General features: G+C 48.7%; 1 protein-coding gene across 1 annotated transcript; it reads right to left on the bottom strand.

Moving 5' to 3' along the window:
• Positions 1–1,081: 1,081 nt before the first annotated feature.
• Positions 1,082–12,279, bottom strand: LOC132658016 (uncharacterized). Its single transcript, XM_060400848.1, has 2 exons — positions 12,101–12,279; positions 1,082–10,471 (listed from the first exon to the last, which is right to left on the bottom strand). Exon 2 carries the CDS (start codon positions 2,322–2,324, stop codon positions 1,179–1,181), a length of 1,146 nt encoding a protein of 381 aa, XP_060256831.1. The 5' UTR covers positions 2,325–10,471; positions 12,101–12,279; the 3' UTR covers positions 1,082–1,178.
• Positions 12,280–12,971: the final 692 nt, after the last annotated feature.

Below are 12,971 nucleotides of genomic sequence, written 5' to 3'. Positions count from 1 at the left end.
TCCGACTCTTTGCGACCCCATGAACTGCGGCATGCCAGGCCTCCCTGTCCATCACCAACTCCCGGAGTCCACCCAAACTCATGTCCATTGAGTCGGTGACGCCATCCAACCATCTCATCCTCTGTCGTCCCCTTCTCCTCCTGCCCTCAATCTTTCCTAGCATCAGGGTCTTTTCAAATGAGTTAGCTCTTCGCATCAGGTGGCCAAAGTACTGGAGTTTCAGCTTCAACATCAGTCCTTCCAATGAACACCCAGGACTGATCTCCTTTAGGATGGACTGGCTGTATCTCCTTGCAGTCCAAGGGACTCTCAAGAGTCTTATCCAACACCACAGTTCAAAAGCATCAGTTCTTTGGCACTCAGCTTTCTTTATAGTCCAACTCTCACTTCCATACATGACCACTGGAAAAACCATAGCCTTGACTAGATGGACCTTAGTCAGCAAAGTAATGTCTCTGCTTTTTAATATGCTGTCTAGGTTGGTCATAACTTTCCTTCCAAGGAGTAAGTGTCTTTAATTTCATGGCTGCAGTCACCATCTGCAGTGATTTTGGAGCCCCCCAAAACAAAGTAAGCCACTGTTTCCACTGTTTACCTATCTATTTCCCATGATGTGATGGGACCGGATGCCATGATCTTCGTTTTCTGAATGTTGAGCTTTAAGCCAGCTTCTTCACTCTCCTTTTTCATTTTCATCAAGAGGCTCTTTAGTTCTTCACTTTATGTCCTAAGGGTGGTGTCATCTGCATATCTGAGGTTATTGATACTTCTCCTGGCAATCTTGATTCCAGCTTGTGCTTCTTCCAGCCCAGCGTTTCTCATGATGTACTCTGCATAGAAGTTAAATAAGCAGGGTGACAATATACAGCCTTGACGTACTCCTTTTCCTATTTGGAACCAGTCTGTTGTTCCATGTCCACTTCTAACTGTTGCTTCCTGACCTGCATACAGATTTCTCAGGAGGCAGGTCAGGTGGTCTGGTATTCCCATCTCTTTCAGAATTGTCCACAGTTTATTGTGATTCACACAGTCAAAGGCTTTGGCATAGTCAATAAAGCAGAAATAGATGTTTTTCTAGAACTCTCTTGCTTTTTAGATGATCCAGCAGGTGTTGGCAATTTGATCTCTGGTTCCTCTGCCTTTTCTAAAACCAGCTTGAATGTCTGGAAGTTCATGGTTCACGTATTGCTGAAGCCTGGCTTAGAAATTTTGAGCATTACTTTACTAGCACGTGAGATGAGTGCAATTGTGTGGTAGTTTGAGCATTCTTTGGCATTGCCTTTCTTTGGGATTGGAATGAAAACTGACCTTTTCCAGTCCTGTGGCCACTGCTGAGTTTTCCAAATGTGCTGGCATATTGAGTGCAGCACTTTCACAGCATCATCTTTCAGGATTTGAAATAGTTCAGCTGGAATCCCATCACCTCCACTAGCTTTGTTCCTAGTGATGCTTCCTAAGGCCCACTTGACTTCACATTCCAGGATGTCTGGCTCTAGATGAGTGATCACACCATCGTGATTATCTTGGTCGTGAAGGTCTTTTTTGTACAGTTCTTCTGTGTATTCTTGCCACCTCTTCTTAATATCTTCTGCTTCTGTTAGGTCCATACCATTTCTGTCCTGTATTGTGCCCATCTTTGCATGAAATGTTCCCTTGGTATCTCTAATTTTCTTGAAGAGATCTCTAGTCTTTCCCATTCTGTTGTTTTCCTCTATTTCTTTGCATTGATCGCTGAAGAAGGCTTTCTTATCTCTCCTTGCTATTCGTTGGAACTCTGCATTCAAATGGGTATATTTTTCCTTTTCTCCTTTGCTTTTCGCTTCTCTTGTTTTCACAGCTATTTGTAAGGCCTCCTCAGACAGCCATTTTGCTTTTTTGCATTTCTTTTTCTTGGGGATGGTCTTGATCCCTGTCCCCTGTACAGTGTCATGAACCTCCATCCATAGTCCATCAGGCACTCTGTCTAGCAGATCTAGTTCCTTATATTTATTTCTCACTTCCACTGTATAATCATAAGGGATTTGATTTAGGTCGTACCTGAATGGTCTAGTGGTTTTCTCCACTTTCTTCAATTTAAGTCTGAATTTGGCAATAAGGAGTTCATGATCTGAGCCACAGTCAGCTCCTGGTCTTGTTTTTGCTGACTGAATAGAGCTTCTCCATCTTTGGCTGCAAAGAATATAATCAGTCTGATTTTGGTGTTGACCATCTGGTGATGTCCATGTGTGGAGTCTTCTGTTGTGTTGTTGGAAGAGGGTGTTTGCTGTGACCTGTGTGTTCTCTTGGCAGAACTCTATTAGCCTTTGTCCTGCTTCATTCCACATTCCAAGGCCAAATTTGCCTGTTACTCCAGGTGTTTCTTGACTTCCTACTTTTGCATTCCAGTCCCCTATAATGAAAAGGACATCTTTTTTGGGGTATTAGTTCTAAAAGGTCTTGTGGGTCTTCATAGAACCATTCAGCTTCAGCTTCTTCAGCATTACTGGTTGGGGCATAGCCTTGAATTACTGTGATATTGAATGGTTTGCCTTGGAAATGAACAGAGATCATTTTGTCATTTTTGAGATTGCATCCAAGTATTGCATTGCGGACTCTTTTCTTGACTCCTCACCCTCGCTTCAAGTCAAGCCAGCATGAGTTCTCACCTGCTAGTGAGAATTCCTGATTCATCTGCTTCACTTTCTCCAATGAGTCAGTGTATAAGAGAGGAGTTCTGGCCACAACTGTAGGCAAGCCCCAGGCCCAGCATTTCTTGAGCTCAAATAATGGATGGGCCTCTTTCTAAGCACTGAAAATGAAGAGGTTCCTAATATTTAACTTAAATCACTTTATTTTAAAATTGACTTAAAATTAATATAAATGTAACATAACCCCTAAATTTCTTATCTTTTACTTTTCCAGGAAGCCCCTTCACCTTATAACTATGACACCACAACATTTCAATTACCAACATTATTTTAATATGGCAGAAAAGGCCATTTCTTTGAATATAAACCACTTATGCTTGATCTAATAGAGAAAGGTGGCATTCTCCATCTGCTTCTAAATATAAATCAGTTGGGAATGGCAAAGGGGACCCAGAATGACAATGAATTAAATGAATTGAGGTTTTATTTTTCACTTGTGTCAAAGAAATGAGGGAATGCCCAGTTTTTCTGTACTGATGTCCTTAGCACATGTTAACCCTGGGCAAGGTGCCTCATGGTCACAATATGGCTACTGTGACCCCGACTATCCCATCAGTGTTCTCTGCAAGAAGAAAACAGAAGGAAGCATGCCTCTTAAGTACATCTACCCTATTTAAACAATCTGGTCAAAAATACCACCTAATGACCTCAGCTTATGATTCACTGGCAAATTTATAACTCGGGGAAGCAAGGAATAAAACCTTTTAGCTGGGCATACCAGTACCTTAAATAAAAGAGGCCTGCCACTAAGGAAGAAAGGGAGAATGGACTTTGGATAGGAGAGTAGTAGTGCTTACCACCTTCTAGGTCTGTTGGCTAATTTGTATACTTCCAAAGCCGAGAGTGACTTTTAGGACTGAGGTATTATTATTATTATTTGACTGCCTTAGGTCTTAGCTGCAGCACACCGGATCTTTATTCTGTCAAATGGGATCTTTCATCGCAGCCCATGGACTCTCTAGTTGTGGCAGGCAGGCTCAATACCTGCGGTGCACACAAGCTTAGTCGCCCTGAGGCAGGTGAGATCTGAGATCCCTGACCAGGGATGGAACCCACATCCCCTGGGTTGCAAGGCAGATTCTTAGCCACTGGACCAAGGAAGTCCCTGTAGTGTTGTTTAAAATGTCAAACTGTACTTGTTAGCTCAGGATAATCAGACCTCGCATTTAACTCAATCTACTGATCTTAACGCTGCATCACTTGAGTAGGCAAGATGCTGGTCTGCTTTGCATGGAGCAGATTCTTTAAGTCATTAAACAAGAACCTACTACGATTCCTGTTGGCATCAGAAACAGAGGGAGGTCCTCATTGCATATTCCCATCACCCTCACTGTCCATGAATGACTGCACATCGGTCATGCAGAACTAGGGTCTACTGACATGCCCACTCACACGTGTGTCTAAGGCTATGTTGTGAGGCTGAGATGAGACCCCTGGTCCCCAAAGACCGCCATGCTGGTATCTGCCACGTGATGAGTCAGCTTTGCATCCTACCCTTAAAACACTTGCCAAATCTTCCTTGGAACCACACTGTGAGGCAGTTTGGTCTTTACGCGACAAGCTCACAATTGTGAAGGCACACAGCAATCCGGGCCCTGAAGTCCCATAGAAGTCCTTGGTTATAAAATGATCATTCATGTTAAAAGGCATTCTTTCCAGGTTATAATATGAATGGGAAAACAAAATCAAACAGGAAAGTGGGCACTTCAGGGTATATTTGTGGGTCCAAGTTTGAGAAACAGTGGCTTCTGCCACCAGGCAGACAGTTTTCAAGGGACCTTACTGCCCCTGAGCCTGTTCACATGGCTCACAGCAGTCATCGGAGAGGTGAGGGGTCTGTGCCTCAGAGAGGGCAAGCCACTTGATAAAGGTCACACAGCTTTTGAAGATCAGAGCTGAGACTCTGAACCTTGCTGTGGCTCAGAGCTGTGCAAGGCTGGGCTCTGAAGCCTTATTGCACCTAACAGCCACGGTCCTCTAATCACCACTGTCATTCTTGCAGTCCCCCCAAACAGGGGAGACATCCCTTGCTCCCAAAACCCTCAAGCATCAGAGACTGAGAGATAATCCACAGCAACCTACCCATTATACAGATGGGCAAAGTGCACCAGCGGTGAGTGAGAAATGTTGAGTCAGGAAGACTGCAACAAAGAGGGGGCTATTTCTGAAGCCCAAGACCATGATCAGAGAGCCGGCAGAGTTCCAGGGCGCGAAGGACCACAGCAAAACCAGGCGGAAGAGACACCAGGGAATTCACTGTACATAGCCACGGGGGGTCTGACCACAACCTGGATAAATAAGCTACTACTATTATCATTAATATGACGGGTATGTGCGGCAGCAGCGCAGTGCCTACGAAAGCCAGTTCCCAGTAACTATTATGTGTTCCTAGTCTTCGTAATGTTACTCACCAGGCTTCCCAGCACAGTGCCTGGCAGGATTCTCACTATCAGTCACTGTACACCCTGGCTCTTAGAGGTGCCCCGTGAATACGTGAATGAATGAATGGGTGAACGAATGAGTCCATCTCAGCTGCTGCGGAGTCCTTACTCTCTGTTCCCCAGGCTAGACCTGCTCGCCCCCGACCCCGATCCGAAGGCGCCGGTTACATCACCAGCGCAAATCAGACCCCTAATCCACCCTTCTTTGGTTTAAGAGTCATTACAAAGTGCTTAATTAAGTAAGCCTCGCTTAATCACCAAATGTTTGCATGCAAAACGAGTTCCCGGGAAGCAGAAGCACTTCACGCATTCGGTCCAGAAATAATGACTCGGAGCAGGGGGAGGACGGCAGCCTGGACACAGGGCCTCAACAGTTCATTTGAGAGCCTCGCCCATTCATCACCGAGGGGGAATTAAAAGGCTTCAGTTCAAGCAATGTGAGAACTCCCGCATTCCAGTCGGATGAATCACAGGAGGGGGCCACCGTCTGGGCTTCTGAAGGCGGAGCGGGAGGAGAAGGGGCAATCTGAGAGGCAGATGGTGGGGAGGGGGCTTGTGGGGCCAGGAGGGGTGTGTTAAGGCCCTGGGGATCTGCCTCCCACAGCCCAGAGAATTGACAACCCCTCCCCAGGGCGGCCTTTGGTCTCTGCTTCTAGGTACTGCCTTCGATGGGGTTTCATTTGCCCCCACTTTTATTTCAGGAGAGGGTTTGCCAATTGTAAACTGATTTGTAGAGCTCGGTGGTGCTTGGCGGTGATGCGTAAGTATGTCAGACTGTGAGCCGACTGCTATTTATTTTCTTCCCGGATACCTTCCTAACCCAGGGCTTCCCCTGGAGCCCTGGATGAGACAGTACAAGGATGAACTTCCTTTTCTTTTCTCAATGGCTATATGTCTACTTTTATATGTATTAGGAAAAAGTAAATAGGACCAGGACCTCAACCTCTGATTTTGTGTATCTGCTCCAATCAGCGGAGAAGGCAATGGCACCCTACTCCAGTACTCTTGCCTGGAAAATCCCATGGGCGGAGGAGCCTGGTGGGCTGCAGTCCATGGGATCGCTAAGAGTCAGACACAACTGAGCAACTTCACTTTGACTTTTCACTTTCATGCACTGGAGAAGGAAATGGCAACCTACTCCAGTGTTCTTGCCTGGAGAATCCCAGGGACGGGGAAGCCTGGTCTATGGCTGCCGTCTATGGGGTCGCTTAGAGTCAGACATGACTGAAGTGACTTAGCAGCAGCAGCAGCAGCAGCTCCAGTCAGAGTTGGTGTAAAGGAAATAGTAACTCTTGTAAGGTAGAGCGAGGATGTGGCCTAAACCATGCATGACAAGGATTGAAGACCGTTTTGTGACATGATTCTCCTCGCCCACCGTGCTTGTCACAGCCAGGCTCCTGTCCCTGCGCTGTCAAGAAAGTGTTAGTCACTCAGTCATGTCCGACTCTTTGCGACCCCATGAACTGTAGCCCACCAGGCTCCTCTGGCCATGGAATTCTCCAGGCAAGAATACTGGAGTGGGTAGCCATTCCCTTCTTTAGAGGATCTTCCCCACCCAGGGACTGAACCCGGGTCTCCCACATGGCAGGCAGATTCTTTACCATCTGAGCCAGCCAGGGAGACCCTGGGCTGTCTGGGGCTCTTCCCAAACCCATTTTGCAGATGAAGAAACAGAGATTTGGGAGACACAAAACCTCTCTCCTCTCTTCTGATATGGTGGTGACAGTATTGTAAGGTCAGGAAAAATTGTGACTGATGGTGATACAGGTTAAAAATAAATAAAAGATGGCTGGATGTTCTGCCTTGCACAACCCTCCGTGTTATTGTGCCTTTCACTGTCTTTGAGCTATTTTATAACTAAGTTTAAAAAAAAACTGATAGTAATACAAATGATTCATGCCATGGAAATGCAAATGAATTTTGTCCAGCAGAATGCAATTGATTATTGCTGTAAAGTTATTGACCAATTTTGCATCTCCTTGTAAATTATTCCCAGCCTTTCTGAATGCCTGTATGTGTGTGTGTTGTCTGAAATCTCCTTTGAACCAGTGTTGCCATCTTTCTGGTTCCCTCATTAATTAATGAGCTAACTACACTCTTTGACACATTCATTTCATAATTGCACAAAAGTCATGCTTCAACCTTTATTTTAAAACTATGCTTCAACCACAGGCACCCAATAAGACCCTGTGTGTATTTCGGGAAAGGTCAGACTCAATAGGCGTTATAAGGTGTGTGTGTGTGGAGGGGATGTCCGGATAAAATTTTGAATCTGAATTGCTGGGTGTATACGTGTGTTTTTGTTTTGGGGATCAGCCCATCGTTTCTGTCTCCTCATTGAATTCAAGCTGGTCACCAGCTCCAGTGTCGTCATTTGGGGGGTGGGCAAAGCCAGTGCAGAAACTGAACAGGATTCATGGTTTCCTGGTGTCTCATAACCAACACCCTGGCTGTGGCCACACCCCAGCATATGGCAGTGGCTGGGCTTTCAGCATATCTGTCCAAGGGTATGTTTTCCTCCAGCCCAGTGGGATGGGGGCTGGAAATAGAAATTAAGTTGATTTACAGAAAATAAGCAGCTGTGACGTCTCACACACTCCTGAGCTGGTTCGCAGGACTCAGACCTGCCATAAAGATAGCCAGGGTAGCCTGAATTTGCTGACAGCTCCAAACACAGTGTTTCCTTGACGCCTCAAGGTGGGGCATATGGTGTGCTCCATTTTTTGTGATAGAAACAGGGATCAGAGACAATAGCTGATTCCCCAAAGCCACACAGCAAGTCACAGACACCAGCCTGAGCCTGGAGCCCATGCCCAAAATCACGACCACGGAGGTTTCCAAAGTCAGCAGTTTTGGCGGCCCCAGGGGCACTTGCTGAAATGCAGGTGCTCAGGCCCTCCTGCCCTGACAGTCCCACTCAGTGGGTCTTGAGGTGGGGCCCAGGCCTCTGCATTTAACCAACAACCAGGTGACTGCATTTGCATAAGCAGGCATGGAGAGTCTTCACGGCACAGGGTTAATTCTAGCGCATGAAGGAAAGCAAAAGTGTGACAGAGAAGGTATCTCCAGACACGCATTGTGAACACAGAGAGGGGGATAAAAAAACCTGGAAGGCCCAGGAGACAAACCAAAGTCATCAGAATCACCCACCAGTCAGGCCTGGGACAGTCTGGAATGAGGCAAGAAAGCCATCGATCTCCAAGCTGGAAGGACTCCTAGAAATGTCTGATCTCACAGAGGCCCAGACTTGTGAAACGGACTTGCTGAAGACCCCACCACTGGTAACAGGCAAAGACTAGAACTCGGGGATAGACGCTCAGTTGGTCTTAGTCTCAGCTCTTCACTCTATAAATACCCCGGCTCCCTCCTGCCTCACGGGTTCACAATCCACACCACTCCCAGAACCCTCAGAGCTCTATCTACCCAGAATGGCCATCTGTTCGCACTGCCCCCCTTAAAGGTCACCTCCCTTCCTCACCTCACTTCCACTCTTCCTTAAGGCTGCTCCCTGAGATCACCTCCGAAACTCCTCGCACAGCTTCCTGGTCTCCGGCTCGGCTTCCGGAGACCCCTCACTTGAGATAGAACCCACTATCAACTGATCAGTCCATACGATCCACAGGGTCCAGACGCAATCTTTAAAATATCTCCTAACTGCATCTAGAGTGTAGGATTCATCTTCTTAAAATAGAGAGTGGATTACCACACTCTTGCGTCTCCAGTTCTCTCGCACGCGTGTGAGGACCAGCAAACTTTCTGCAAATGGCCAGCTATTAAATATTTTTGGCTTCGTGGGCCAGATGGTCTCCCTTACAGCTACTCAGCTCTGCAGGTGGAGTGCGAAGTCAGCCGTAAGCAATATGTGCATGGCTATGTTACAATAAAACTTTATTTACAAACACAGATGGCCATCTCGAGGGCCAGACTGTGCTGAGCGACAGGCTCAGGCCTCTTGTAGTATCATTCATGGCCTTTCACACTCTGCCCCTGCCTACCTTTCCAGCCTCAGGTTTAAGTATTTGATGGCTGTTCGCTGGGTGCAGTTCGTAACCCAGTATAGGCCCTGAGCACGAGGACTTTCAGAGTCTCTCCTTCTGGGGAAAATCACAGGTTATTCCACAAGGCAACCAGGTAGTTTGGTTTAACCAGTTGTTTCCCCCAAGACTGAACTACACTGCTCGTGGTTCAGATCCACTCCCTCTCTCTCTCTCTCTCTCTCTCTCTCTCTCTCTCTCTCTCTCTCTCTCGGTCTCAGTTACCTCACCCACATAAGCCACGGAAACCCCTCCTGTGGGAAATCTATGGCCTGTGGTGCCGAGGTGCCTGATCCCACTCCTAGCCATGGGAACCACACCTGACCCAGACCCAGCCAATCAGAGATATCTTTTCCCCAGGTCATGTGATGCTTTGGGGAGAAACACATGACTCAGTCTGGACCAATAAGAATCTTCCCCAGTTTTCTTTCTCCTGGTAGACTGCTAGGCATGTGAGTCCAGGGAAGTTGATGACCATCCCCACCACCATTTGAGGCCCGTTTGAAGAATGAAGTCAAGAGATAGAGAGAGAGGGGAAACGCGCATGGACTCAGGCAGTGAAAAAGCACCTACTATGCGCCAAGCTCTACGCTAACTTCTAGTGACGCCAGGATGAGTCAACCCTGCCGGTCCCTGCTTTTAAACGGCTCAGAGATAGGAGAGAAAAGGAGACTGGTTAACCCATAGTTGTATTTCACAGTGACAATCTGTCTGATGTAGAGAAAGGTCTAAGGCAGGGGCACTAAAACCCTGGGGCTGGCCAGGATGCTTCGTGGGCAGGCAGGGACCAGACCTTCTGGAAGCTGTGTAGGCATGCAAGCCTGTCACGACTTGAGCTGTCTACAGGAGCACTCCCCCAGCTGCAGCTTCAAAGCTGGGGCTGGTTTCCCGCACTCCGCCACTGCCCCCCACCCCCCCTCCCCGTCCACTGCACACACACAGCTCTGTCCATCCTCCCTCTGGCTCCCTCTGACTCCCAGAACCTGGGTTTTTCCAGGAATCTGATAGCTGCCACTGAGCCGTGACCCTCAAAGACTCCTCCCCAGGTTGAGAAAGCTCCTTGGTGTTGCCAGGTAAAAAAGATCTGGGTGAGGGGTGCCTGAGCGCAGGACAGGGCTTCCTCAGGGGGCAGATGCTTCAGCCTATGAAGTGAGGCGGCAGGATGAGTAAGGCGGCTTTGGCTCCGATTCCTGGAAAGAAAGGCTGACCGCTCACCAGGAGACAAGCAGAGGGAAGGGAGTGCTCAAGGTCTCTTCCAAACTTGGTCATCTCACTTCGGGAGAAACTGGGTTTTCTCAGCCTTGGGTTGCTGGGGAGAGAAGGGAACGTGGGTTTCTCAGCTGCAGAGAGGGTGGGGGCATTGGGGGGGCTCTTAGGCTGGCTCTGAAGCAGAGTTGGGGAGAAGACAGGGAGCAGCTGAGAACCTAGCCTCTCCAATATACCCCCCTTGAATATAGATTTAGCTGCTGGTGCAGAGTTGGAAGACTTGAATTCCAGTTCTGTTCCGTGATTCATCCAGCTGCCTTCGGGGCCCTCATGTCAACCCCAGATCACAGCCTGCATCTGACAGTCATCACTGGCCTTAGATATTAGTCACTATCATGGCTCGGCCCATCATGTGTCTTCCTCGCCTCCGAGATCTGTGAAGGGCCCAGCGTTCAGTATTTTCTTAACAGATGAATATGATCATAGCGGACACTCTGCTAAGTTGTAGGTTATGGTTTAGTCACCCAGTCATGTCCAACTCTTTGCGACCCCACGGACTGTAGCCCACCAGCCTCCTCTGTCCATTGGATTTCCCAGGCAAGCATACTGGAGTGGGTTGCCATTCCCTTCTCCAGGGGGTCTTCCTGACTCAGGTATCGAATCTGCATCTCCTGCATTGGCAGGCGGATTTGTTACCGCTGAGCCATCAGGGAAGCCCCGAGTTCTAGGTACATCACTTTATTTCTCTTGGCCTCAGTCTTCACATCTGTCAAATGGGAACAATGACCCCGTTGGGGTTCTGTGCATGCTCAGTGCACAGCCTGGCTCCAATGTATGATGACAGTCAAGAAGTGCACATGCCCCTGTGGATACCAGCAGAGGGAAGAGGAGACGAGGGCACTGCGCTGTTGATGTACTTGCTTCTTTGTCTTTGAGGCCGAGAGGAATCTGGACACACGGAAGTAGTTCTTGCCGTCATTCTCATCTTCCCTTTGCTTCTTTGCATGTACTGAATCCCAACTACACCCTGGGCACTTGCCAAACATAACTTATCAAGCATATAGCCCCAGGTCGGGAGCTCAGGGTGCTACAGGACAGAATTTAGCGTCATGCCATTTGTGAGCAGGACTCTTTGGGGAGGGAAGAGAGAAGGTGGATGGAGGGAGAAGCTGAACCTTGATGGCAGGACGATCACCTCGGTCAACTCCATAGGCAGCTCTGGAGCGAGGCTGGCTCTTCAGAATTGTACAGACCTCTACACTTTACAGTGATCGGTCCTTGGACCTGACCTTGGGGAGGCTGGTCTCTGGAGCCCAGTTGTCCTGTGCTGACGGCAGTTGGCTGTTGACACTGGTACCCCAGAGGAGCAACAAGGATTTTCCTGAAGGGGGTTTTGGGCGGTGCCCCCCGCTGTCCACTGCACGACTGTCCCCAAAGGTTGATGCCACTGTGGGGGGGCTTCCCAGGTGGCTCAGATGGTAAAGAATCTGCCTGCAATGCAGGAGTCCCAGGCTCGATCCCTGGGTCAGGACACTGCAGTGTTCTTGCCTGGAGAATTCCATGGACAGAGGAGCCTGGTAGGCTACAGTCCATGGGGTTGCAAAGAGTCAGACTGGACTGAGTGACTGACACACTTATGGGTGATGACCCTAAACTCTTAAGAAGGAACCCCCTCGCCCAAAGATGCACAGACAGGAAGTGCCAGGACTTTCTGCCTCCGGGAGCCACCCACCTCTCTCGCTTCCGCCCCGGTGTTGCGCAGACCTGCGCCAAGCAGCCAAAAGCACAAACCGCGCCCGCAGTCACTTCCCGTCTGCTGGCAGGCCTGTCATCCCGCGCCTCTCGGTTTTGCCTGAAGCCGGAGCGAGGCGAGGTGGCTTCCCAGCCTGAACCCAGCCATCCGTTTGTGTTGGTTCTGTGCGCAGCCAACAGCTGCCGGGAGCCGGGGCTGCCAACACGCCGCGCCTTCAACACGCATCTCTCCACCCATTTCAGAGTCCTCCTCTGCTGGCTTTCTCTGGGAAGCCTAGCTTCCCACCCCCACCCCCACCCCCCCTTTCTCCTTGCCAGCAACGTGGCTGGATTTCAGAGGAGCCCCGGGATGGGGGGAACTGGAAAAAAACAACATTCAGGATGTGGAGGGGAGGGGGGGCGAGGAGTGGCTGCAAAATCCTTTGGATTCTAGCCTAGTTTATTTCACTTTTTTTCCTCTTTCTTTTTTACCAATGCGTGTCTGTATAAAATTGCAGGATACGGGCAGTGAAATGTCGGGGTTTATTGCTGTGAGTTTGGAACATGAATTTTTTGAGCAATGCCATCTGGGGTTCTGATCTGTGTCTGGCTGTGTGACCTTGACCAGGTGTCTGCACCTCTCTGAGCTCCTGATTCCTCATCTGTGAAGTGGGCTAATGATCTCAACACTCAGGTCCCTTTGGAGGACTGAATGTGAGACTGTTAGGGGAACTACCGTGGACCTAATAATTACTCCATAAATAAGACCTCCTATCACTATTACTCTCGTCGTCCTTTCTCCAGTCAGGTTGTTGATGGACACGTCCTCACTATTCCAAATCATCAAGTTGGCACAGCGCTTTGCAGCTTAC

The sequence above is a fragment of the Ovis aries genome, chromosome 17, assembly GCF_016772045.2.
Source record: "Ovis aries strain OAR_USU_Benz2616 breed Rambouillet chromosome 17, ARS-UI_Ramb_v3.0, whole genome shotgun sequence".
Lineage (NCBI taxonomy): Eukaryota > Metazoa > Chordata > Mammalia > Artiodactyla > Bovidae > Ovis > Ovis aries.
The sequence above is the reverse complement of the archived record's forward strand: the minus strand, read 5'-3'. Positions and strand labels throughout refer to the sequence as shown.